The sequence below is a fragment of the Oncorhynchus tshawytscha genome, linkage group LG10 (assembly GCF_018296145.1).
Source record: "Oncorhynchus tshawytscha isolate Ot180627B linkage group LG10, Otsh_v2.0, whole genome shotgun sequence".
Lineage (NCBI taxonomy): Eukaryota > Metazoa > Chordata > Actinopteri > Salmoniformes > Salmonidae > Oncorhynchus > Oncorhynchus tshawytscha.
The window spans coordinates 25,905,473-25,929,352 of NC_056438.1; the positions used below are offsets into that span (position 1 = coordinate 25,905,473).

At 41.4% G+C, this 23,880-nt stretch overlaps 1 protein-coding gene across 6 annotated transcripts in view; it reads right to left on the reverse strand.

The window, feature by feature from the left end:
• The window catches only part of LOC112259994 (rap1 GTPase-GDP dissociation stimulator 1-like), a 61,236-nt gene that overhangs the window by 31,782 nt on the left and 5,574 nt on the right, over positions 1–23,880 (reverse strand). For 5 of the 6 annotated variants that reach the window (XM_042328407.1, XM_042328406.1, XM_042328405.1 and 2 more), the window contains 3 exons: positions 22,275–22,397; positions 7,110–7,235; positions 3,400–3,546 (listed from right to left, as the gene is read on the reverse strand). In XM_042328407.1, coding sequence (XP_042184341.1) covers positions 3,400–3,546; positions 7,110–7,235; positions 22,275–22,397 — 396 coding nt within the window. The remainder of the gene's footprint in view (positions 1–3,399; positions 3,547–7,109; positions 7,236–22,274; positions 22,398–23,880) is intronic. The other variant, XM_042328408.1, reaches the window with a different exon arrangement.

Genomic DNA, 23,880 nt, shown 5'->3' on the forward strand with positions numbered 1-23,880 from the left:
TAAATCACATTTCTCAAACATACAAGTGTTAGGCACCATCTTAAAATATATAATTCTCGTTAATCCATCCACAGTGTCGGATTTAAAAAATGCTTTACAGCGAAAGCTCCACAAACGATTATGTTAGGTCACCACCAACTCACAGAAAAACCCAGCCATTTTTCCAGCCAAAAAGAGGAGTCACAAAAAGCATAAAGAGATTAAATTCATCACTAACCTTTGATGATCTTCATCAGATAACACTCATAGGACTTCATGTTACACAATACATGTATGTTTTGTTCGGTAAAGTTCATATTTATACCCAAAAATCTTATTTTACATTGGTATGTTATGTTCAGTAAAACATGCAGTTCCAAAACATGCAGTGATATTGCAGAGAGCCACATGAATTCACAGAAATACTCATTATAAATGTTGATGAAAATACATGTGTTATACATGGACATATAGATAAACTTCTCCTTAATGCAACCGCTGTGTCAGATTTCAAAAATACTTCACGGAAAAAGCATAATCTGAGTACGGCACTCAGAGCCCAAACCAGCCAAAATAAATATCCGCCATGTTGCGCAGTCAACATTAGTCATAAATAGCATTATAAATATTCACTTACCTTTGATGATCTTCATAAGAATGCACTCCCAGGAATCGCAGTTCCACAATAAATGCTTGTTTTGTTCGATAATGTCCATCATTTATGTCCAGTTATGTCCAAATAGCTTCTTTTGTTAGGGCGTTTGGTAAACAAATCCAAAAGCGCGTTCAGGTCCAGTCGGACGAAAAGTTCAAAAAGTTATATTACAGGTCGAAGAAACTTGTCAAACTAAGTATAGAATCAATCTTTAGGATGTTTTTATCATAAATGTTCAATAATGTTCCAACCGGAGAATTCCATTGTCTGTAGAAAAGCAATGGAACGAGAGATACCTCTCATGTGAAATGTGTGCGACAGAACAAGGCTGCTGGCAGACCCCTTAGTCAAACAGCTCCCATCCGTCCCACCTTCACAGGAGAACCCTGAAACAACGTTCTAAAGACGGTTGACATCTAGTGGAAGCCTTAGGAAGTGCAACATAACCCATATCCCACTGTGAATTCTATAGGGCCTGAGTTCAAAAACTACAAACCTCAGATTACCCACTTCCTGTTTGGATTTTTTCTCAGGTTTTTTCCTGCCATAGGAGTTCTGTTATACTCACAGACATCATTCAAACAGTTTTAGAAACTTCAGAGTGTTTTCTATCCAATACTAATAATAATATGCATATATTAGCATCTGGGACTGAGTAGGAGGCAGTTTACTCTGGGCACGCTACTCATCCAAAAGTGAAAATGCTGCCCCCTATCCCAAAGAAGTTTTAACAATGAGAAATTTCTCAAGCAAGAATTTTGCTAGGACTGGGAGTGGTCTGAGTGGGGAGGGGAAAACTGAAAACTAGCTGTTATTAGCAGAGAGGTTTGAAACTCTTTCTTGTTGGTCTATATCAATAAGACTTCACAACAAGGTGCAGAATGGTTCAACTTGCATGATGGGGGGGGCAAGAAGATCCTCAACTCCACGAAAACCATTGACAACTGTGTGCCGTTTAAAGCGATGTTAAATAAATGTTAACTATTTGGTTCTAATATCATCACCTATTGAAGAACATAGTCAGAACTACACATGTCCGATTATTCCATGCAAAACAGTTAACGGTCTTGTTCGGGGGCAGAACGACAGATTTTTACCTTGTCAGCTCAGGGATTCGATCTAGCAACCTTTCGGTTACTGGCCCAACACCACTAGGCTACTGCCACCCCAAGGGTAGCTACACAATAACTCTAAATATTGGCCACCATTAATTGGATATTTCAGTGATATAAAATAAAACTAGACGTGACAAGTCTGAGTGGTCTAGGTTGATTTCCCATGCTTTGTGGGCTGTCTGTCAGTCAAAGAGCAGAGGGGCGCATTTGCCGATTTACTGTCATCTAATTATGTTAATTTTGCAAGCTACCGGTAGAAACTTACTACAGTTGGCTAAACAGTGTTAACTAGACCTAATGTACTTTTTTCTACACCCAACGTTGGCCTACCTAGCGAAGTTAGTTAACACGATCCCCTTTTCAACATTGTTTTTAAGAGTGTTTAATCACGATTGCTGCTGACAGACACGATAGGATACATTGATTGATGGACCACGTCAAATTGGCTAGCTAGCAAATAACAGATCAGGTCAATATGGCTAGTTAATGAGCTAACTTTCAGTGGATAAACTAGATTACTATATCCAAATAGTTTGATTTGCTTGCCATCTATAGTGGTGATGACAGTAGTCCGACTAATAACTTTACCAGTACGAGGACTGGCCGATGTCAAGCGCTTTCCAAAAGCCTAATCTCTGATGAGGCTATTGAAATGACACATTGTTTGCTTAGCTAGCTAGCTACATGCCAAATGGATAGATTACGCACACATAATCAGAAAATATATGATCAATTGATGTTTACTGATCATAAAAAGCATGCAGTTACTTGCTGTATATCTCTGATGATATAGCAAAAAGTGTGCACAATTGTTTAGCATGAAATAATCTGAAATTTGTAGTTCTGACTATGCTCTTCAAGAGGAGAATATTAACAAATAGTTAACATTGATTTCACAAAACGGCACATAGTTGTCAATGGTTTTAGTGGAGCTGGGAGTATCCTTGCCCCTCGGCAGCCAAATCGAACGCTCTGCACCATATTGTAATGTTTTATTGATAATGACCTATTAACTAATTTACCGCTTGGTAATGTCACCAGGCAGGCCAAAACTCCAACCCACCAGAACAGCTATTACACTAAAAGGGCATTAGCATAATTTTCCCTATTTGCCCGTACTATTCCAACCTCATAGTGTGGAAATGTATTTAAAAACACAGCAAAATATCATTTTTGACTGGGCCTTTAAGAACTAACTGGGCCTTTAAGAACTGACTTTGAAAGACAGTTCACTTCAAAATCAAAATTCGTCATACATTTTCAGACCTCAATAGCAGTCGATATGAATCCATCCCATCTAATGAGAAAATCCTGTTAAATGAAAATATAGGCACAGTCTAACAGTTTGAAATTAGACTGTGCCCATGTTACCAACTGATTTGGATTTGAGGCATATAGCTGAATCAACCCAACAGATGGCCTGGGACGTGGACTCATCTCACCAATAGACTACATAAATGTCTGAATTTTTAAAATAAAAATCACACAAACGTTCATATTAAAGTGAACTATCACTTTAAGACTGGATAAAAGCTGTCAACATAACATCTAGAACAGTCACCGACACTGCCAAAGTAGATTCATTCTTAAAAAAGGTTTACTCTGTTTAGTTTGGTTAATGTTGTTTACCCGGGGGGAGTTGGTCATTACCATTATCATTGCTATAGTTCATCAGCATGCCACAAAAGACAGTCAAGAGCTTCCCATTGTCCGGGTCAGTATTTTGGGACAGTGACTTTATGTGTCCAGCTACTATCTGAGCCCCTCCCGCCAGGTCAACTGCACTCCTGCCCTCATCTGCAAAACAAAGAGGTCAGGGGGAAATCAAAAAAGAAGAAAATCACAATCACAACAACCAACCTGGGGAGAAAAAAAAAATTCTATAAAAAAAAGGGAGAGAAAGCAAGCAGTAAAAATAAAATAAAAAAATACACAAAATCACATAAGTAAATAACACATGCTATAGAAAAACAGCCATAAATAATAATTATAATAATGAATCATAACGTGAAAAAAGGAAAGGCAAAACAAAAAATAACTTGAGGCAGCTAACTAGAAATTAAATCACACATACCCCAAGCTAATACCTGTTGCACATAGCTCAGAGACATGAAATTACATATTGTGCGCTTTGCCGTTTGTTTTGGTCATCCCCACCCCAAACCTCAAAATGTATTGGTGCGCTTGTGGCGATCAGTCTGAAGTACAGACAAATTTAGTGACAGTGATGATGAAGCCAATTAGTTAAAAAATAAATCCAAATGACTTTGAATGCTCATTGATTTTCATCACAGGTAGATTCTTCCAGATTTCAGAATCATGGTCAAATTCTAATATAGTGTGGATATGAGTGGAAGAGACAACCGTACTACAGAAGTAATGGAGACAGGTTATGCATATGAGCATGACTGTGAACAGCAAACGTATGGTGGTAGAGTGACTGAATCCCAGCTGGATTGAATAGAGAATAAGTCTGTTCGCTTTGTACAATAAAAAGAATCCTGCATCTTGGGAACTGAAGACCAGACAGCCTAGGGACCATGGGAATTGAAGTTGTCACACTCAGTGACTCCAGTCTGTTTTTATGAAATCATTTTTAGCAGACGCCTCATTGAGTGGCCTTAATTAGCACCGTATTACTACAGTACCCTTTTAGGACACTGCTCTGCTCAACATAGCAATCTACTACTGCCATGAAAATATATGCTAAACAAAAACAAAAATGCAACAATTTCAAAGATTTTACTGAGTTACAGTTCATATAAGGAAATCAGTCAATTGAAATAGACTCATTAGGCCCTAATCTATGGATTTTACATGACTGGGCAGGGGTGCAGCCTTGGGTAGGCTTGGGAGGGCATATACCTACCCACTTGGCAGCCTGGCCTACCCAATCAGAAATACTCCTTAGCACTGCCCCCCCATCCCCCCCTCAGACGATCCCGCAGGTGAAGAAGCTGGATGTGGAGGTCTTGGGCTGGTGTGGTTTCACGTGGTCTGCGGTTGTGAGGCCGGTTAGACGTACTGTCAAATTCTCTAAAACGAAACATGGGACCAACACTTTACATGTAGGGTTTGGATTTTTGTTTAGTATAGTATTATTTTGTTACATGATTTTGGACACAATTAACCTATGTCATATTTATAGAACATCAAATGAACCTCACTAAAGGGTTAAAAATAATGTCAACAATGTTAGATAGGTTAAAAAAAAAAGTTTTTAAAAAAAACGTGGATTAGTTGGTGCACCCGTGGTTAGGGGTTAAACTTTAAGGACATCACCTTTGCCTGCAGACAACACATGTACTGTAGACACCACATGTACTGTAGACCAGGATTGCTTGATGTGCCAAGATATAATGTAGCAGGATAGACCATAGACGTAGGGAGGCCATGTGCTCTCATGGTAACACCATCATGTGACAGTATGCTAATGTTAGACATAAAAGGCAAAAAATAAATAAATAAAATAAATAAAAAGTATATCGGAATTGTGTTAGCTGACACGGGAACATAGACACATAATAAAGTGTGTGCTTGATGATGGCAGACGAAATGGGGATGTCTGGGACGTAGCTAGCAGAGGAAGTGTTACAGTATGGGTCTTGTCAGTATATTATTGTCTTCATTAGTTGTTTTAACACAGGAACATATTGACACATTATACAGTCTGTGCTTAATGATGGCGGACAAAATAAGAATGTCTGGAACGCGCCGCTGCATAGCTTGCAGAGGAAGTGGTAGATGATGAGTCAGGAAAAGAAAAGAGGTGAGAGAGCGAAAGAGAGATGGGCAGGGAGGGGGAGAGAGAGAGTTGTAGGAGAAACGAAGTAGAGAAAGCAAGGGAGAGGGACGAAACAAATTGCATGGACAAAATCTGGTTGCTATTGATGGACAAAATGCTGGTACTGTTTTTCTGCTGCTCGGTCTGGAAGTTGTTTGAATGCACAACGATTGGCAGTTGAAGCGGTCAGTTTGTCTTGTGGTAATTACATTTTGAAAAAGGGCCAGTACCGAACAACTACAGACTCCTAAGCTGATTTCTTCAGTGGTGCCCCCGTTAAGAGTTGAAAACAGCTGCAGCTCCGACTGAAACACACGTTTCTGCCACTATGCTCTTACACTCTTTATGACCCTATCAAACCATAGACGTCTCACCTTTCAGTGATGGGAAGAACAATGCACCAGAAACAAAAGCTGCCATTAAGGCCTCTATGCAACACATTTTCCCCTTAAATGTATTCACGAAAACTCTTGATTAATTCCCCTAAATCTTTATTCTAGTTACTTTTTTGAAGTGGGGGCCGCATTTGGTCTCCAACGAGGTCTGGAGGGTCCAACTGAAATTTGGTTAGATTTCCTCGCCGTCAAGATAAAATTTTTAAAAATCCTCTATCCATAGTTGTTCGAATTTTCGATGCTCCCTGACTGTCTAGCTTTCATTTTGGTGATTATTTAATGAGCTGGACACAGTCAAAAAACTATATGAATGTAGGTCGTCTAATTTCTACACTTCCCGTAACCCAAAAATGTGTTTTACTCAAACCAGACTGAACAAGACCCTTACGGGCCGGATCTGTATGTTCGACACCCGTTCTAGAGGCATTGAGGGAAGTGATTGTAAGCAGTTTTATCTTTGTGTGACAGACTTTGAAGGTGAGGGTGTCCATCTGGGGAAAGAAGTGCTGCTCTCAGCAGGAACTCAGGGCTGACTAGTTCCCCAGACTGACAGGGGATTGGCAGTCACCCTGGCGCCTATTAAAATGGACAGAACAGAATTCCTGAATAGTGTTATATTAGAGCTGCTTAGCGAAGCTTTTGCTACTCAGATGAAAAATTATGGATTTCACATTGACTTTCGGGTAGAATCATGGAATATCATAGTCATCCCACAGTAGAGAGCCTGTATTTTCAGATACTTTTGTCCCTTTATTGCCAGAGTATTCCAAATTATACCCAGAGTATTTCCCACTTGTGAAACAGGCTAGTCTATATCCCATTACGATGACCTAAGACTAAACCGATTTTCAACATATCAATGCCATACAAAAGAGCAGATATTGCTAATAGCCGGTTCGGATTCTGCTGACACCAGTATTCCCCAAGATGTAAGGCACCTCCTCAGGGAGAGCAGAGGGGGGACAGTTGTCAAGTAAAGGCACTTCAATACTTCCTCTACAATTACACCTAGGCAAGATGGCCCCCCCTCCTAATAAAGTGACTTCCCCATATAACATTTTTGAATATATTTTTAAAAATCTATTTGAAAATGTTGATGGTGGACCCATTGACACCGATCCCGGGTCCTTTTCCACCCGGTGAGAAACGTGTCAGGGAAACCTATGACAGGGTGTACTTACGGCTGTCGTAGCAGATGTTGCCTAGGGCACGGCCTGTCTGCAGCAGAACCTCATGGTCCTTGGAGTGGAGCAGCTGCACCAGGGGGGGGATGAGGCCCGCCTCCACACAGGGGCTACGCATGAACTCTGGAGGGGAGACGAAGCACAGGCAGGAATAGCAGTTAAGCTTGAGAGTGAAGTTTCCCCTAGGTACAGATCTAGGATCTGCTTCCCTTCCCCACAATCCTAATCTTAAAGGGATACTTCAGGATTTTGGCAATGAGACCCTTTATCTACTTTCCCAGAGTCAGATGAACTTGTGGATAGCATTTTTATGGCTCTGTGTGCAGTTTGAAGGAAGCTGCTAACTAGCGCTAGTGCAATTGCTAATGTGACGACCCTCCCACTCTGTCTGCCGAATTCTTTCTCTTTGCCCTTGTTTTCCTTATTAGGATGTCGGTGGGCGGAGCTGGGAGGGTCGTCAGCAAAATGGGACACACCTGGGTTCGGGTATGTCCTGGGGATAAATACACCTTCCCATTCATTAAGGAGGCTCTCGCCATGCAGACACACCGTTGGATTTTGGCTGTGGCATTTTGTGTGTTTTGGCCCCTCATTATCACATCAATGTATGCAACCACTCACACCATTGTTACTTGTTTATAGGTTACTTTAGTTCATAAATATATTTTCTTCTTCCTTGAGCTCCACGATGTCTCCTTTTTTAGGAGCCTGTTTGTGACAAGTGGGGGCTCATCTGGGATTATAAAGTTGGTTCCTAGACATTTTGGTGGATATTATTTATGATGGGTTAATGCTATTTGGTATGCGTTTTGGTTGGTATTCACTGCATAGTCTTATAGGTGTGCGGTATAGTGCCTTAGACGTATCAGTGTTTTTGGTTGTCCGGTGACGTCATCAAACGTGTTCCATGGAAAAGTATGCCCAATACTAGTGTTAAGCTAACTGGTATGAGTACTTTGTTTGGGAGAAAATGTGGAATTAGTGTTTGAGGACTTTGTTTATATTTTGTGACAGCTTTTTATTTGTTTGTTTTTTGCGCTGTTTGGTAGGCCCAGTGTTGGTTGCCTTTTTGTTTTTTTTGGTAAACTTACCACTGCGGTGAATAGATGGTTGTGTACTGCGTTGGATAGAGTAACACTGGTTAGTTTCCAGGTCCCTGCCCAGATTGGAAACTCTTTCTCTACTTGCTGTTGGGACAGCGGTCTGAGGTGAGTACAATCTGCTGTGTACCTCAGTGGGAGATTTGGGTAGGGTAGTGCCATTTGCTACCCGGAGCTATAGCCTGTCTTTTCCCCTGTTAGGCTTAGCGACGTGTTCCACTTTGGAATACGTTGAGCATGGTTTTTTGTTTGTTATTTTTGTCTGTGGACTGAGCAGTCGTCTCGCAGGCACATCCTTGGCTTGAGGGGAATCCGCCAGTGAGCTGGGGTGTTTTTTCATGCCAGTGGGATTTTCCATGCAAACAGGCTACAGTGCATAATTACCCACTGCGAATCTGCACAAAGACTAGGGTGGAGTTATTGTAGGATTTGGGGGAAGTTCCTAAAATATCTGATCTCTCTCCTGTGGTGCCCAGTGTGTTCAGCAGAGGGGAAGAGTGAGATTATTTTTAGGAGTGACTGATGTCTAATGTACACACTAGTTCATACGTGTTCCATCAGAGGAACTGTTAGAATGATGTACTAAAGAATAGGTGAAGATCGCTGATCACGACCAGGTTGAAATTAGTGATAAACATCTTAAATTCTGTTAGGTTGATATTGAATGCCAATCTGATGGAGTGTGGTATACTAGAAGTTAATGGCCGCTCCGATCTTACTAGGGCTAATGGCCGCTCCGATCTTACTCGGGCTAATGGTCTCTGTCAGTTATCCCTAGTAGTCCGTCTTTTGAGCAACAGAAAGAACTGCTTCTGTTACAACTAGCGCATGAGCAAGCTAAACTAGAGCATGAGTGGGTTCGGGAGTGGGCGTTAGAACAAGCTAAACTTGAGCATGATCGTGTTAAGTATGGAAAGCAATTGAAATTTAAACAGAATTTGGAGAGTGCAAAAATCAAGCTGCAACAAGGGTGGCTAGAGTTGGTTAGGGAAGGATAGCGCTCTGGAGTTTGCTCTGGGAAAGTGACCCCGATTTTCCTACTGTAGGGGTCACTCCTCTCTCGATCAAGTCCCAGACACATCTGTTGCCAAAATGTAATGAGAAGGACCCTGAGACGTTCTTTTCATTGCTTGAGCGTGTTGCTGACGCGAGGAGTTGGCCTGATTCTGATAGCACTTTAATGTTAGTGTTGAATGGTAAAGCGCAGGAAGCATATTCAGCTCTTAGTGTAGCTGACAGTGTCCGCTCTCTGCTAAGGTTCAATTGGCTGTTACAGATTTACGAATTGGTTCCTGATGCTTACCGCCAACGATTTAGAACTTTAAAAAAAGGCTAACTCACGATAACTCACGCAAACTCAACATGAGTCTATCTTCAGTTTAATTGCTGGTGTACCGCTTCTGCGGTTATGACTTTCCATGAGCTGTGTGATCTGATTATGCTAGAGCAATTTAAGGATAAAATCCCTGATCGTACATGAACGAAAAGTGAAGACTGTCTCTGAAGCTGCGGTTTTTGGCGGCGGAGTATGTTTTGACTCAGAAAAGTGTCTTTGCAGAGCCCCGTATTCGGAGTGAGTGGGGACGTTTGGCAAGATTTGGTCCTCGCCCACTGGTTTACGGGCAGAGTTTCATCTAAGGTTGAGCCTGGCTCCCGTGGTAAAGCTGACTTTTGTCAAGAGTGTAACTACTGTCATGGTTCAGGTCATTGGAAAAACGAATGTCCTGTTCTCAGGGCTAAGGGTAAATTCAGTACTCGCGCTAACGTTAAACCTAAACCTACGGCGTTAGCAGTGCCTGTCCCACATCTGTTCAGTCCTGTCACTCTGTTTCATGTCCAGGGGCATGTGAAAGTCCCAACGGACCCAGATTGTTTACCTTTCGTTACGGAGGGTTTTGTGTCTCTGTTAAGAAGTAACATGCCAGTGAAGATCCTGAGTGAAACAGGTGCCTCTGAGTCTGTTACCCTTCTCTGCTAGGACTGATTCTGGATAGTGTCTTAATTATAGGAATCGTTTTGAACACTGTCAGTTCCATTGAATTCTGAACTGGTGAAAGGCGAGGATGTTGTAGGGATGCGTCCTTCGTTGCCTATTGAGGGTATCGATGTTATCCTTGTGAATAACTTGGCTGGTGAGCGTGTATGGCCTGTCATGTTCATCACTAGTGGTTTCCTCTAAACCGTCACTTGTAGGGATTCCCGATGAGTGCAGTTTCCCAGAGGTGTTCTGTGCGGTGATGCATTCCATGAGCTGTGGTGACCTGGTCGCTGCACCGGCTAATGACGATGTTACAAAGAAATCTGTCAATACTTTCCTTGTTATTCTGGTTTCTGTGCCCTGATCTAATCAAGGAGCCACGGGCTGACCCCACATTAGAAGAGTCACGTGGCCACTGTTTATTTTGCTGTCCTGTTCTGTCACTCCTGTCTGTTCCCTCGTTATCTTCTTTCCTTGTAAATGTTGCTTTGTGCAAAGGTTGCTGAGGTCTAGGGAGGACGAGGTTGGCTGGAGCAGTATTTTGTTTGTTTGGTTGGTGTGGCGTTCCAGGGTCATTGGTGATCCCCGGTTTTATGGGGGTGTGTGTGTCGACCCTCTCACTCGGTCTGCCGAATTCTCGCTTTGCTCTCGTTTTCCTTATTAGGATGTCGGTGGGCGGAGCCGGGAGGGTTGTCAGTGAAATGGGACACAACTGGGCCCGGGTGTGTCCTGGTGATAAATGCACCTTTTCCCCCATTCATTGATGAGTCTCCACACCAGACACACTGTTGGATTTCGGTTGTGGCATTTTGTAGCTGTTTTTGTTTGCTTGCTTTGGCCCCTCAACATCACATCAATGTACACAACCACTCACTTACACCATTGTTACTTGTTTATAATTTACTTTAGTTAATAAATATATTTGTTATTATTTGATCTACACGTCGTCTCCCGTTAAAAAAATTATAATTACAGGCTACGGGCCGGTTCGGGACACTAACTAGCGTTACCCAGTGACTTCCAGTCATTGCGCTATCTTCTGCACGCTAGCCGATACAATAGACTTCCAGTCATCACCCTAATGCTAATTAGCATTGGCTTGTGCAACTGCCTCCAACTTCATTACATTCTGGACACAGACAAGTGGTATCCATGAGTTCATCTAACCCTGGGGGAGTCGATAAAGGGCCTCATGGCCAAAATCCCCAAATTACCCATGAGCAGTGTCTCGGTGAAACTTCCCCCTCATACCACTCTGAATGGACCCTAGAGAAAGGTGGTGCCGTGCGGTCTCGATTAAAGATGCAGTCCGGGATCCTAAGTACTTAAATATTGTACATACAAAACGGCCAAAAAATAAATTTAAAAAACTCCAGGGACTTGTTTTGGCTTGTGAGCACTACTTTCAAAACTACTGACTGAAATTATACAAAACCTTTGAAGCAACAATTTAAAGCTGTAATCAGAAGTTTAAACAAAGCATTTCCATGCACTTGAATCAGTAGATAGGCCGAGGGAAGGGGCTTCAGAAATGTAACCACTCTCAAATTCATAGAGCTATGAATGCAATGACTGACCATCCATTATATCATAACGCTACCAACACTGCTTACACAGCATGGTAACCGAACACCATCACACTATCCAGGGATTTTCTTGGGTGCCTTTGATACATTTTCAGGATTGAAAATCGCTTTCAATGTGAACTTAAAGATATGTCCATCTTTTTATTTGAAAACAATCACCAAAATAAAAAGCACAGATTGTTTGATCAAAACACAGCATTCTTTGCAACTTAAGTGCGACTCGATTCCGAGTCTCAGACTCGAGTTTCCATCTCTGCATTCTCATTGTAAAAGGTACAGAGAGAGATTTCTTATTTTCAGAAAGTCTAAAATGTGTATTTGTAGATAAAAGGAGTAGAAGCATAGCTAAATTAATTAATCATTGTGGCAACCAAATGTACTGGCTCTTTTAGAATTCTCATAATGAGATGATATCTCTTTTCAACACATGAGGTAAGGATGTTCTTGTTCACTGGTATTCAACTCTTACACTACGACATTCGGAGCCCGCTGTCACGACTTCCGCCCAAGTTGGTCCCTCTCCGCCCCCTCATGTCCTTGTCGGTGATTGTTTATCGTAAGTGTTTGTGCACGTCTGTCCTGGTGTGCGTCGGGTTATGTACCCATTATTTGATTGTTCTGTTTTCCAGTGTTGTTTTGTTATTAAACTGCGCCGTTTGGAAACACAGTTTTTGCTCTCCTGCGTCTGACTTCTCTGCCGCCAGTAACGCCCCCTTTACACCCACTGGTTTTCTGTTCTACCTGATCATTAATGGCATCCACCTGGTCTTCCAGGTCCAAATCAGTCTGATTAGAGGGGAACAATGAAAAAAAGCAGTGGAAATGGCTTCAAGGTCCAGAGTTGAATTTCTCGATCATCAAAAGTGTTATTAACATGATGCTTCTTTTCAAGACCATAGTCCAACAGCACGACAGTTGTACAGCAGCCCGTGTCTTGAGTCAGTCCAGCTAGAAGACATTGAACTGTACAATACACTGAGACCTGTGCAGGAGAAGACAGTGTCTTTCATTTCCTGCACTCTGACATTAGCCCAAATCATAAGAATACATTATATATTTTTTGAAAGGGCTAGGCATTTCCCAATCGAAATGTACAACTATTACTTCCCATTGCAAACCTCTTGATCATTTTTAGCACACGAAGTAGCTGGTGATCTAAAGTTTAAATGCATAACGGAACATTTTCAGAGATATCGCTAACAGCAAGTAAACTGCAATAAAAAAAAAACACAGTTCCACTCACCTGATGATTGATTTGATTTTATTAGGATCTTTTTTAGTACCCATTTGGACTAATCTTCCAAGAGTCCTTAAACATTAAAATACAATTTATAATACGATCACATTTTCACATAACACACTGTTACAAACAGACATATTGACCAGGTAAATACTCCAGCACAACTTTCCTATGTATTGTTTGAATGTATATATTGAAAAGGTTTCTGGTTTGCTCAGATAAATTATTACATTTCTTTATTGCTCTAAATCAAAATGTTATTTAGCCTACTTCTCTTTTATGTCTGGATAACACAGATGGTGGACAATCTATTCCTATTATTTACTGAATGTTTCTTACCAACTGAATACTGTTGCGAATAGAGTTTGGCTGTTTCAAATGGTGTATATTATGACATAAAATGAGCATGCCTTTTTTTTTTTAAATGATCTTGTTGATTGATAACAAACCAAGAGCATTGAGCATGGACTACAACAAAAATAGATCATATCTCCACCTTAACAATCCTTGCTGCTTTGTTCTGTGCAATCTGCAGCCTCCTAATTTCACTTGCTGATGCATTTCCCCAGAACACAGAACAGTAGTTCACCTGACTCTCAATTAATGGTTATTTGCTTAATCTTTCCTGGTGAATATTTAGCCATCTCTCTGATCATGCATGCAGTTATGTTTTTTCATATATATATATATATATATATATATATATATATATATACACACAATTAGTTATTAGAGATTACCATGATAAGCAGGTGTCTAGCTGCACTCCGAGTAGTTTGGTTGCTGCCACGTCCTCAATTTGTACCCCTCCCATACTTCATTGTATCCCATGCTGTGTTGGCCTTTTCCTGGTGGATCAAACCAACTTAACTTTGGTTTTCTTGGGTGTTTAAAACAAATTTGTTCCTGCAAACCCACTCCCTGATATTTTCCAAATCTACTTGAGGTTGCTGCACCTGTTGAATCAATTGATCATTTGAAATGTAACTTCTTGTTGAAAGTTAACCACTCCGATTTGCCATTGTTTCAATCTTAAACCTACAGGAAAGTGTGTGCTCTCAGGCCTGGAAGGAAGCTAAATTAATTATGCTACCAAAGAACAGCAAAGCACACTTCATTGGTTCAAACAGCTGACCAATCAGCCGGCTACCATGCCTTAGTAAACTTTTGAACAAAACTGTGTTTGACCAGATACAATGCTATTTCACATTAAACAGATTAACTACTGAATTTCAGCATGCTTATAGGGAAGGGGACTCAACATGTATGGCACTTACACAAAAGCAATGATTGGCTAAAAGAAATTGCTAAGAAGATTGGGGGAGCTGTTTTGTTTGATTTCAATACAGCTTTTGATATTATCAAAAACAAATATTTTCTACTGCTGAAAAAAAAACAAATGTGTTATGGCTTACATCCTCTGTCATATCGTGGATCAAGAGTTACCGGTCTAAGAGAACACAGGGTGTTCTTTAATAAAAGTCTCTCCAACATAATCCAAGATGGCTGCCAATCAGTCTTTCCGTTCGTATGTCTGATCCTTGAGATCCGAGTTGTTTTAATGACCCGATCATGTCTACAGAAGTAAACACTTGATGTGAAGGTGGATGCTGCATATAACTATTTTTAGATCTGTCTCTATTTTACCAAATGTGTTTGTACAAATATGTCTGATTGAGAAAGCCTTTTTTTCTCCCCTTACTCGAGCTGCTCGTAACTGTAGCCTACACCTTTTTGGAGTTGGAGCGAACAGAGTCGGGAGAGTCTGTCTGAGCGCAAGGCCTGCTACTCGAGCGCAGCTGCGCACTGAAGGCTAGGAGCGGAGAAGCGGTTGACAGATTGGAAAACCCGATGCACCGTGTGGAAAATCTACGTCGTTGTGCACAACGTCTACTGGTCGTCACCTGTGCTGAAAGACCCCTAGAAACCAGCATGACGTATCTATTACTGTGCCTGCCCTTTACTCAATGCCTTCCTGGATTAAATAGGCTGAGTGATCAATGGGGTGAGTGAGTTATCGTCACCTCATGCCCTACAATTTGCAAACACTCCGACGAGACCATGTTAATACCACCAGGAACTTGGTCTCGCTCTGTAACTGCATTTGTACCACTCTCAAACGGAAGTGGGGCCACACATGATAGCACACTTCCAAAATTGCAAACTCTTGAATGACTTTTTTTCCCCCTGTGTCGAAAGACTCAGCTCGTTTAATTGACAATATGTGCTGGCTCTGCCAAGTCCTCACGCATTGGGCAACTGAGACGTATTGTTTACGTTTTTATTGTTGCTCTCTGGTAATGTGCGACCAAACCCTGGGCCGGTTAGATACCATGCAATCTACCGACTCCCTATGATTTAAAAACAAACAGCAGGTTTTGGCCTCTTGCATGTTAATGTCAGTCTATTTCCAAAAAATAGACATGATTAGAATATGGGCCAATACGACAATGGTTTTTATCAGAAACTTGGCTAAAGAAATCCGTTTCAAATTTCTATTGATGGGTACACGGTTTTTAGAACTGATCAGATGAGTAAAGGAGGGGTTGAAATTCAAATCAAATGTTATTTGTCACATGCACGGAATACTACAGGTGTAGACCTTGCAGTGAAATGCTTACTTACAAGCCCTTAACCGACAATGTAGTTTAGAAAAATATGTGTTAAGTAAAAAAAATGATTCATGATTCCATGTGTTATTTCATAGTTTTGACATCTTCACTATTATTCTACAAAGTAATGTAGAAAATGGTCCAAATAAAGAAAAACCATTGAATGAGTAGTAGGTGTGTCCAAACTTTTGACTGGTACTGTATCTAAATGCAGTCACAGAGAACCTAAACAACCCTACCAAGTTCTGGAAGATAATCAAATCAGTGTCAGGTTCTAATGTATCCTCTGGCCTTCCTGACCATTTAATGATGGATTCTAATGAAGTGAAGGATAAGCTGATATTGCAGGGGTTTTTAACAAGCACTTCATATCTGCTGGTTCAGGTTTTTTTATTATAATGGTGGGGCCCATGTCTCTAACATAAGCTCTGTTACAGTAAACTATGATGTAGGCTCTCATGTGAACCATTTTAACGTTGAGCCTATTTCTTATGCTGAGGTCTATAAAGCACTAAAGGCAATAGACACTAAAAAGTCTGCAGGTCCAGACAACCTGGATCCTTACCTCTTGAAGAGAGCAGATGATGATATTACTGAACTTGTGGCTCACATTTTCAACTTTAGTCCCTTGACCAATTCCATAGGGGCTCCCAAGTGGCGCAGTGGTCAAAGACACTGCATCTCAGTGCTAGAGGCGTCACTACAAACAACCGATTCCAGGCTGTATCCCAACCGGCCGTGATTGGAAGTCCCATAGGGCGGCACACAATTGGCCCAGCGTATTCTGAGTTTGGCCGGTGTAGGTCATCATTGTAAATAAGAATTTGTTCTTAACCGACTTTCCTAGTTAAATAAAAAATTGGAAATCAGCTTATGTCCTCCTACTACTAAATGGTGGAGATCCCTCAGGACGGTAGTTATTAGCATATCTCCAAACTCCCTATCCTGGCCAAAGTCTGAATCCTGAGTGAACTCAGTTAAAAAAAACTTCCCCATTGAAAAGAACACAACATCTGGCTTTAGATCGGGGTCACAGCACCACAACTGCAGCTATTATGGCAGTGGCAAATTACATCATTAATGCACTTGATAAAAAGCAACATTGTGCTGCTCTGTTTGTTGATTTATCAAAAGGCATTTGATTCAGTTGACAATGAATTGTTGCTCGCTAGACTCAGTAACATTGGTCTCAGTGAAGGGGCAGTAAACTGGTTTAGGAACTATCGTTCTGACAGAACACTGTGTATATGCTGACAATCACAAGTCTAGCTTTCTTGAGATTAATAGAGGTGTGCCCCAGGGTTCCATTTTAGCTCCTGTGTTGTCCTCAATTGTATTAATGATTTGGGAAATGGGAAGCAACCAGCAAAGTTGCAGATGATACAGTCATATATTCATGTGCTCCTTCTCTGGTTCATGCTGTTGAAGAGCTCCAGGCTGCTTTTCAGTCACGGCAGGCCTCCCTTTATGGTCTCAAACTCATCATGAATGTAAAAAAAATGACCTTTACCAGAGCTCACACTCAGCCAGAGAAGGTTAGCATTGTCACATATGGTGGCTTATCCATTGAAAAAGTGTAATCTTACATATAGCTAGATATGGTTGAATGACAAGTTGTCCTTTAAAGTAAATTTGGATAATTTTGTGAGGAAGCTTAAATTGGAATTGGGGTTTTATTTTTCTTAAGGCTTGCTTCCCACTTATGGCTAGAAAGAAGCTTGTTCTCTCTCTAATTGATTATATACTTGTTGTATATGCATGCAGCCTCTTCTGTCTTACAGAGGCTGGACTTTGTTTATCATGCATCCTTGGGCTTTATTACAAATGCCAAGTCACTCACCCACCATTGCACCAAATGGTAGGTTGGAACTCACTTTATATGTGCAGAAAGTTACATTTGTAGGTGTCTCCACCACCAGCAGTTACCATACACCATCTGCTAGGTGGTTGCTACTTAAAGTCCCCGGGACATGTACAGTATTAGGCAAGACTGCCTTCTCTTCTTGTGCACCAGAGGCATGGAAAAGTCTACAACCCATGCTGTATCTAGATATGTTTGTGCCATTGAATTAATTAAATATTTTGATGGAAGACTGTTACAGAGGAGTGTAAATGCTTTTTTTTAGGCTGGATCATATTGCATTGTTGTATGTTTTAGTTCTGTAATGTATTGATTGTTGCGGCCTTCTTGGCAAAGTCTCCCTTGAAAAAGAGACTCGGTCTCAATGGGCTTTTCCTGGTTAAATAAAGGTTGAATAAAATAAAGTGGGCATACCCCAGGGAAGCTGTCTAGGCCTCTTACAATTAAAATCATTTACAAATGACCTGCCAATGGCACTGAGTTAAGCCTGTGTGTCTATGTATGCTGATGACTCAACATCAGCTACCACAGCAAGGGAAATCACTCCAACACTTAACAAAGAGCCACAGTCAGTTTAAGAATGTGACAAGTAATAAGATCGTCCTAAATATTTATAAAACACAAAACATTGCATTTGGGACAAATCATTCACTAAATCTTGAAATGAATAATGTGGAATTTGAGCAAGTTGCTTGATGTAACCCTGGATTGTAAACTATCATGCTCAAAACATATTTATGCAATGGTAGCTAAGATGGGGAGAGGTCTGTCCGTAATAAAGAGCTACTCTGCTTTCTTGACATCACTATCAACAAAACAAGTCCTACAGGCCCTAGTTTTGTCACACCTGTACTACTGTCCAGTCATACAGTCAAGTGCCAAAAAGAGGGACATTACAGTTGGCCCAGAGCAGCACGACTGGCCCTTAAATGTACACGGAGAGCTAACATCAATAACATGTCAATCTCTCCTGGCTCAAAATAGAGGACAGATTGACTGCATCACTACATGTCTTGTGAGAGGTATTGACATGTTGAAAGCACAGAGCTGCCTGTTCAAACAACTAGCACCCTGCTCAGACACACATGCATACCCTGCAAAACATGGCACCAGGGGTCTCTTCACAGTCCCCAAGACCAGAACTGACTCTGGGAAACGCACAGTACTACATGGAACTCTATTCCACATCAAGTAACTCAAGCAAGCAGTAAAATCAAACTTTACTTAAAACTAAGCCTTATGGACCGTGAAGAGACACAAACAGGCACATAGTCAAAACTTAAAAATACATTTTACTCAGGAATGAAAAAAAAAATAACAAAAAAAAGGTTATTTTAGTCCAGTAGGTTTGACACAGTGAGCCTTCAACAGTGAACTGGGCATAGATATCTCCAGGGCCACTGACAGATAAAATGCCAGTGGGATGGTGTAAATGATCAGGCTGGCACATCAGCAGGCAGCGATCATTAGATGCTGCTAAAAGTACATTAATTATCTCAACCGTTTCCTCCCCCAACTCGGTCACTTCCGTTCAACTCGGTGCCTGCCTCTCTGAAACCCACTCATAATTACCCTACAAGCATCTTCTGACACTGCAGCATCTGGGTTGAGGGGCCATGCATATTATAATTTGTCACGTGGCAAATGGAAGACTACTCGAGTCCAATATGTGGCCAAGAAAGTGTGACTTCTTTACAATTGGAGAAGTCAAGAAGCTGTCAACTTATTTTAAATGACCAATCTCATCCGTGCTATCGTAACGCTTTAACACACGCACTATTTAGATGTTATGTCATGGGTAATAAGAGTGTTATTAATGCCTTATGTTGATAGAATGAATAAATCTATCCCCTAATCTCACCTTTTATCTTATGGTCTCTAACAAACAGTTCCTGAATCTCAACAACCAGCCACTCAACTGCTGTGCATGTTCCTTTGATCAAGCCACAGTATGGCATGGAGTAAATAAATTAATCACTGTGCCAATGTGTGAACATTTCTACTGTCTAGGAAAGCAAGATAGATGGCAACACCAACAAACAGGTCTCCTATGGTGCCTGCTGTTAGGAGTCTGAAGCCATCTGTTACCGTTCGAAACGGGAAAATGCAGAATTTCCGATGGCGAGTGGGGTGTACAAACAACAAACAAGGACAAGTCCACAACCTAGGCTACACAGCAAAAATATATAGACTATCACCCATACGTGACTATCGAAGATTGAAAACACGCAACATTTTCAATCCATAGTCTTGAGCATCAGCCCACAAATAGATAAATCACCATCCCATTCAATAAACCCTTTTGAACCCAAAGTGGCCGTCGACTGCCTTTCTTTAAAATTACTATAGCGGCTGCGAACGGGCTTGTTTTTATAACAATACCGGTGTCAACCTCGCAATATTATCTTGCTAACGACCCGCTGTCATATTCACGTGGATGTTGTCATCAACCAGAAGCAGGGTATGCAATCATTTGACCAACATTTTTTTTCTCCAAATCATTACTCAAAATGACAGCTCCCTAGCAGACGCGACTTTTCACTGTGAAAGAGGCTTTATCTATGTTGGTTGGCGATACGGATTCGCACAGTTCCTTGCACTTTAAAAAGAGATGATGTCAAGGTGAGTGAAATGAGGAAACAGCATATACATGTTTTGTGTCGTGGATGTTCGATGCTGTGTTTATCTGTTGGGCTTAGGTTATGGTTTGTCATGTTTGCTTGGGGCAGATATTCATAGGCTATACAATGCCTCGTATCCTGTCGTGTTAGGGTGGTAGATGCCAGCGCAGTGGAGCTCATTTGAGGAGTTGGATCATTTTTTTTTCATAGCCAGCTAACAAGTTGCTTGTTTTGTACTGTTTCTACCGATGCAATTAATTTGGAAACTGTCTGAGCTTCATAACTAATCAGCTAACATTGGCGAACTCTGCAGTTAGTCTGTCAGGCAAGAAAGCAAGAGTTGATTGGAGGAGAGAGACAGTGTGTGTGGGTGGGTGGAACGGGAGGCGTGTAACTGTATCACCCATCATAGAAACCCCTTATTAGGAAGAGAGTATGTGTATGTTGAGAAAAAGAAAGAGGAAGGGAGAGAGAGAGTGTGAGACATTATGTTCCTGACTACAATTGTATCCTATTTGTTGCTCCTCTCCCTCTGTTCCTGTAGGTCAGTGAAAGAGAATGAATTGACGTGGAGAGTCAGGGCTCAGCAGCAAAAGGCAGGGAGGAAGAGGAGTTAGAGATGACTGGAGAGTGGAGGGAGAGAGGAAGAGAGTAGAAGGAGGTAGAGGAACACGAGGGAGAACGAAGAAGAGCACAAAGTCCCACTATTCACCCTTGTACCACACAGCCTGGGGCTTAAGTGACAGTGGCTTTGGAGTTGTTTATAAAGGTGGTAGGAACGTATCTGTTCCAGAGCTTGTAATTTTTCACAACAATAAAATGGGAGGGGTTGACCATCTTGACCAACTGAGGAGCTATTACAATGTTGGACGCTCATGCAGAAAATGGTGGAAGTACTGTATGTGTTTTGGAGGATGCTCAACATTGCCATCATAGATATGTACATTGTGTGGGGGACCCTGCAAAAGCCCCTTCACAGAAACCGCAGGCGCTGGTCCCAGAAGGCATTCAAAACGCAGCTTGTGCATTGACTTTGTGATATGGCTACAGTGCCAGGAAGAGGAGATCGAAGAGTGTGACACCAGGGAGTGTAGACTGAGTTTTAACTCCATTTGAAAGCAGGTGAAGTTTGAAGGGCGCGAGAGAGGGTGTGTGGTGTGCATCCTGAGTAAATTCAAGGCAAAGAGTGGGAGATGTGTAGAAACCTCCTTTGGGTGCTCTACGTATTTGGCAACACCTTGCATGATGAGGCCGTGCTTCCAGCAGTTCCATGACATGTTGTAGGCCAAATGCAAACACTAACGTGACGGTGTGAAATATGAATTTGTCCTACAAATCTCTTACTGTCTCTGAACAGTTTTTAAAAAATGTATCCTCTCTCTCTCTAATGCTGGTTGCAGTTACTGAGTTGTCAAAGTAGGCTATTATTTCTACATTTTGTGTCAGGCTTGGTCTGTACTAAACCTTATTGAGAGAGGTTATCTGCATGTTGAAATAGTCTCTGAACAGTTGTTTGCATTTTTACAAGAATAAGAATAGTTGTCAAATTCAAAGCCTACTTTGTGTGGGTTGTGAAATACTTTCTGAATATTCTCCTAATGGTCACATTTTGGATACATTTTTTATATGTAAATAAAATTTCTAAGTATAATATATTATACTTGGTACATTTTGAGTGAGTAATTTAGTCAAATGTACTACAATTGAAATACTCTAGGGTTTGTTGTTAAGTGCAAATCTTTTTTGATAGTGTCTATACACAATGGAAGACAAAATGTGTGTTATTCCTACTGACATGAATGTGTCATTAAAGAGGTTGTGCTCTTTAAAACTAAGTTAACTTGTAATTGACATTTGTTCTTTGTTTTTGAGCCATGTCTGTGTGTTTGAAGTGTGTGAGAAAAATTAGCTTCATCTTAAATTCTCAGTCAGCTACAGCAGCATCTTAGTAATTCTATTGGGGTCTAAAGGCTTAACATGGAAAATTAAGATAATGCTAACTAAATGAGAAATACATACATACAAATGTAGGCTAAATTGCCTGAGAATAAACAAAGTGTAAAAATTGGATACTGACAAGATGGCGGAACCAAAAGTGAGAAGAATGATGCTTCCTGGGGAGGATGAGATGAGGTGTGCAGAAACCAAGCGAAGGGTGCCTCACCATTTTTGGCCACCTCGGCTATGATGTTGGCTACTTTGGGGGTGCAGGAGGACTGTGGGGCCAGCAGGGTGGGAAGCAGGGGGAGAACGCCCATCTCCTGGATCTTCTCACTGGCGTCAGCATCTAGGAGGGGAAAGGAGAAGGGGAGAGAGGAGGTGAACAGTTGGGGAAAAAAGGGCTTTCTCAATTTGTCTTCCGATGAATCCTTGCATTCTATCCCCTTGCCCCCATCAGAGTCAGCAGGTAGCCTAGCGGTTAGAAGCGTTGACCCGGCAAGGTGGAAAAAAAATCTACCGTTCTGCCCTTGAGCAAGGCAGTTAACCCCCAACAGCAACTGCTCCCCAGGCACAAATGATGCAGACGCTGATTAAGGCAGCAGTCCACACCGGTCTGATTCAGAGGGGTTGGGTTAAATGCGGAAGACACATTTCGGTTGGATGCATTCAGTTGTACAACTGACTAGGATTTGCCTTTCCCTATTGAAGGAGAAGATCCAAGACCCTGCCCTCTGTCCTTCTCCAAAGCTTTTTGAAAACGAGGCAAGTGGAGAGGACGTATGGATGTGCTGGGCAAGGTGAAGCGGATAATCCTTTTCCATTCCATCCAGGTCGTTCAACTTGTTGGGCTATTTATGATCATCCCAAGCCAGGTTCCATGAATAAAATGACTAGCAGTTCGAAAATAGCGCAGCCATTAAATTATTATTGTAACCAAATACATTTTTTATTATTAGGCTCCAGGTGGTATCAGAAAAAGTGTGCAGGCATTTTTTTATTTTCTTGGTCAGCACCTCACCCAAACAGAACAATCACTTGCCAATGCCAAGAGTCAGGAAGCGGGTGGGTTGTGCTGCCAAGTGCAGTAAAACATTAAAGCTACAACAGTAAACACAAAGCTAAAAGACAGCTGAGGATGCAGATAGCCACCAACTCAATTAACTTAAAAAAACACAAATAAGGCCAATAAAATGCTCAAACAACAAGATACTGGATAGGCCGAGCCCAAACAGGCAGATGGTTATGTTACACAAACTAAGGAGGACAGACAGATGTGAATAAGGCTGGCTGAGATGGGCCTTGCACGAGAACAAATGTGAGCCTGGTGACTAGAAAGTTAGATACTATATGTTCTCCATCATTTTCTTTGGATATTTTCTATGGTTTTGATAGTCACACAGAGGTCGACCGATTAATCGGAATGGCCGATTAATTAGGGCCGATTTCAAGTTTTCATAATCGGAAATCGGTATTTTTGGACACCGATTTGGCCAATGTTTTTTTTTTTTAAACACCTTTATTTAACCTTTTTAACTAGGCAAGTCAGTTAAGAACACATTCTTAATACCACTGACGGACTAGGAACAGTGGGTTAACTGCCTTGCTCAGGGGCAGAACGACAGATTTTTCACCTTGTCAGATCGGGGGATTCAATCTTGCAACCTTACGGTTAACTAGTCCAACGCTCTAACCACCTGCTTTACATTGCACTCCACGAGGGGCCTGCCTGTTACGCGAATGCATTAAGAAGCCAAGGTAAGTTGCTAACTAGCATTAAAAACTTATCTTATAAAAAATAATCAATCATAATCACTAATTAACTACACATG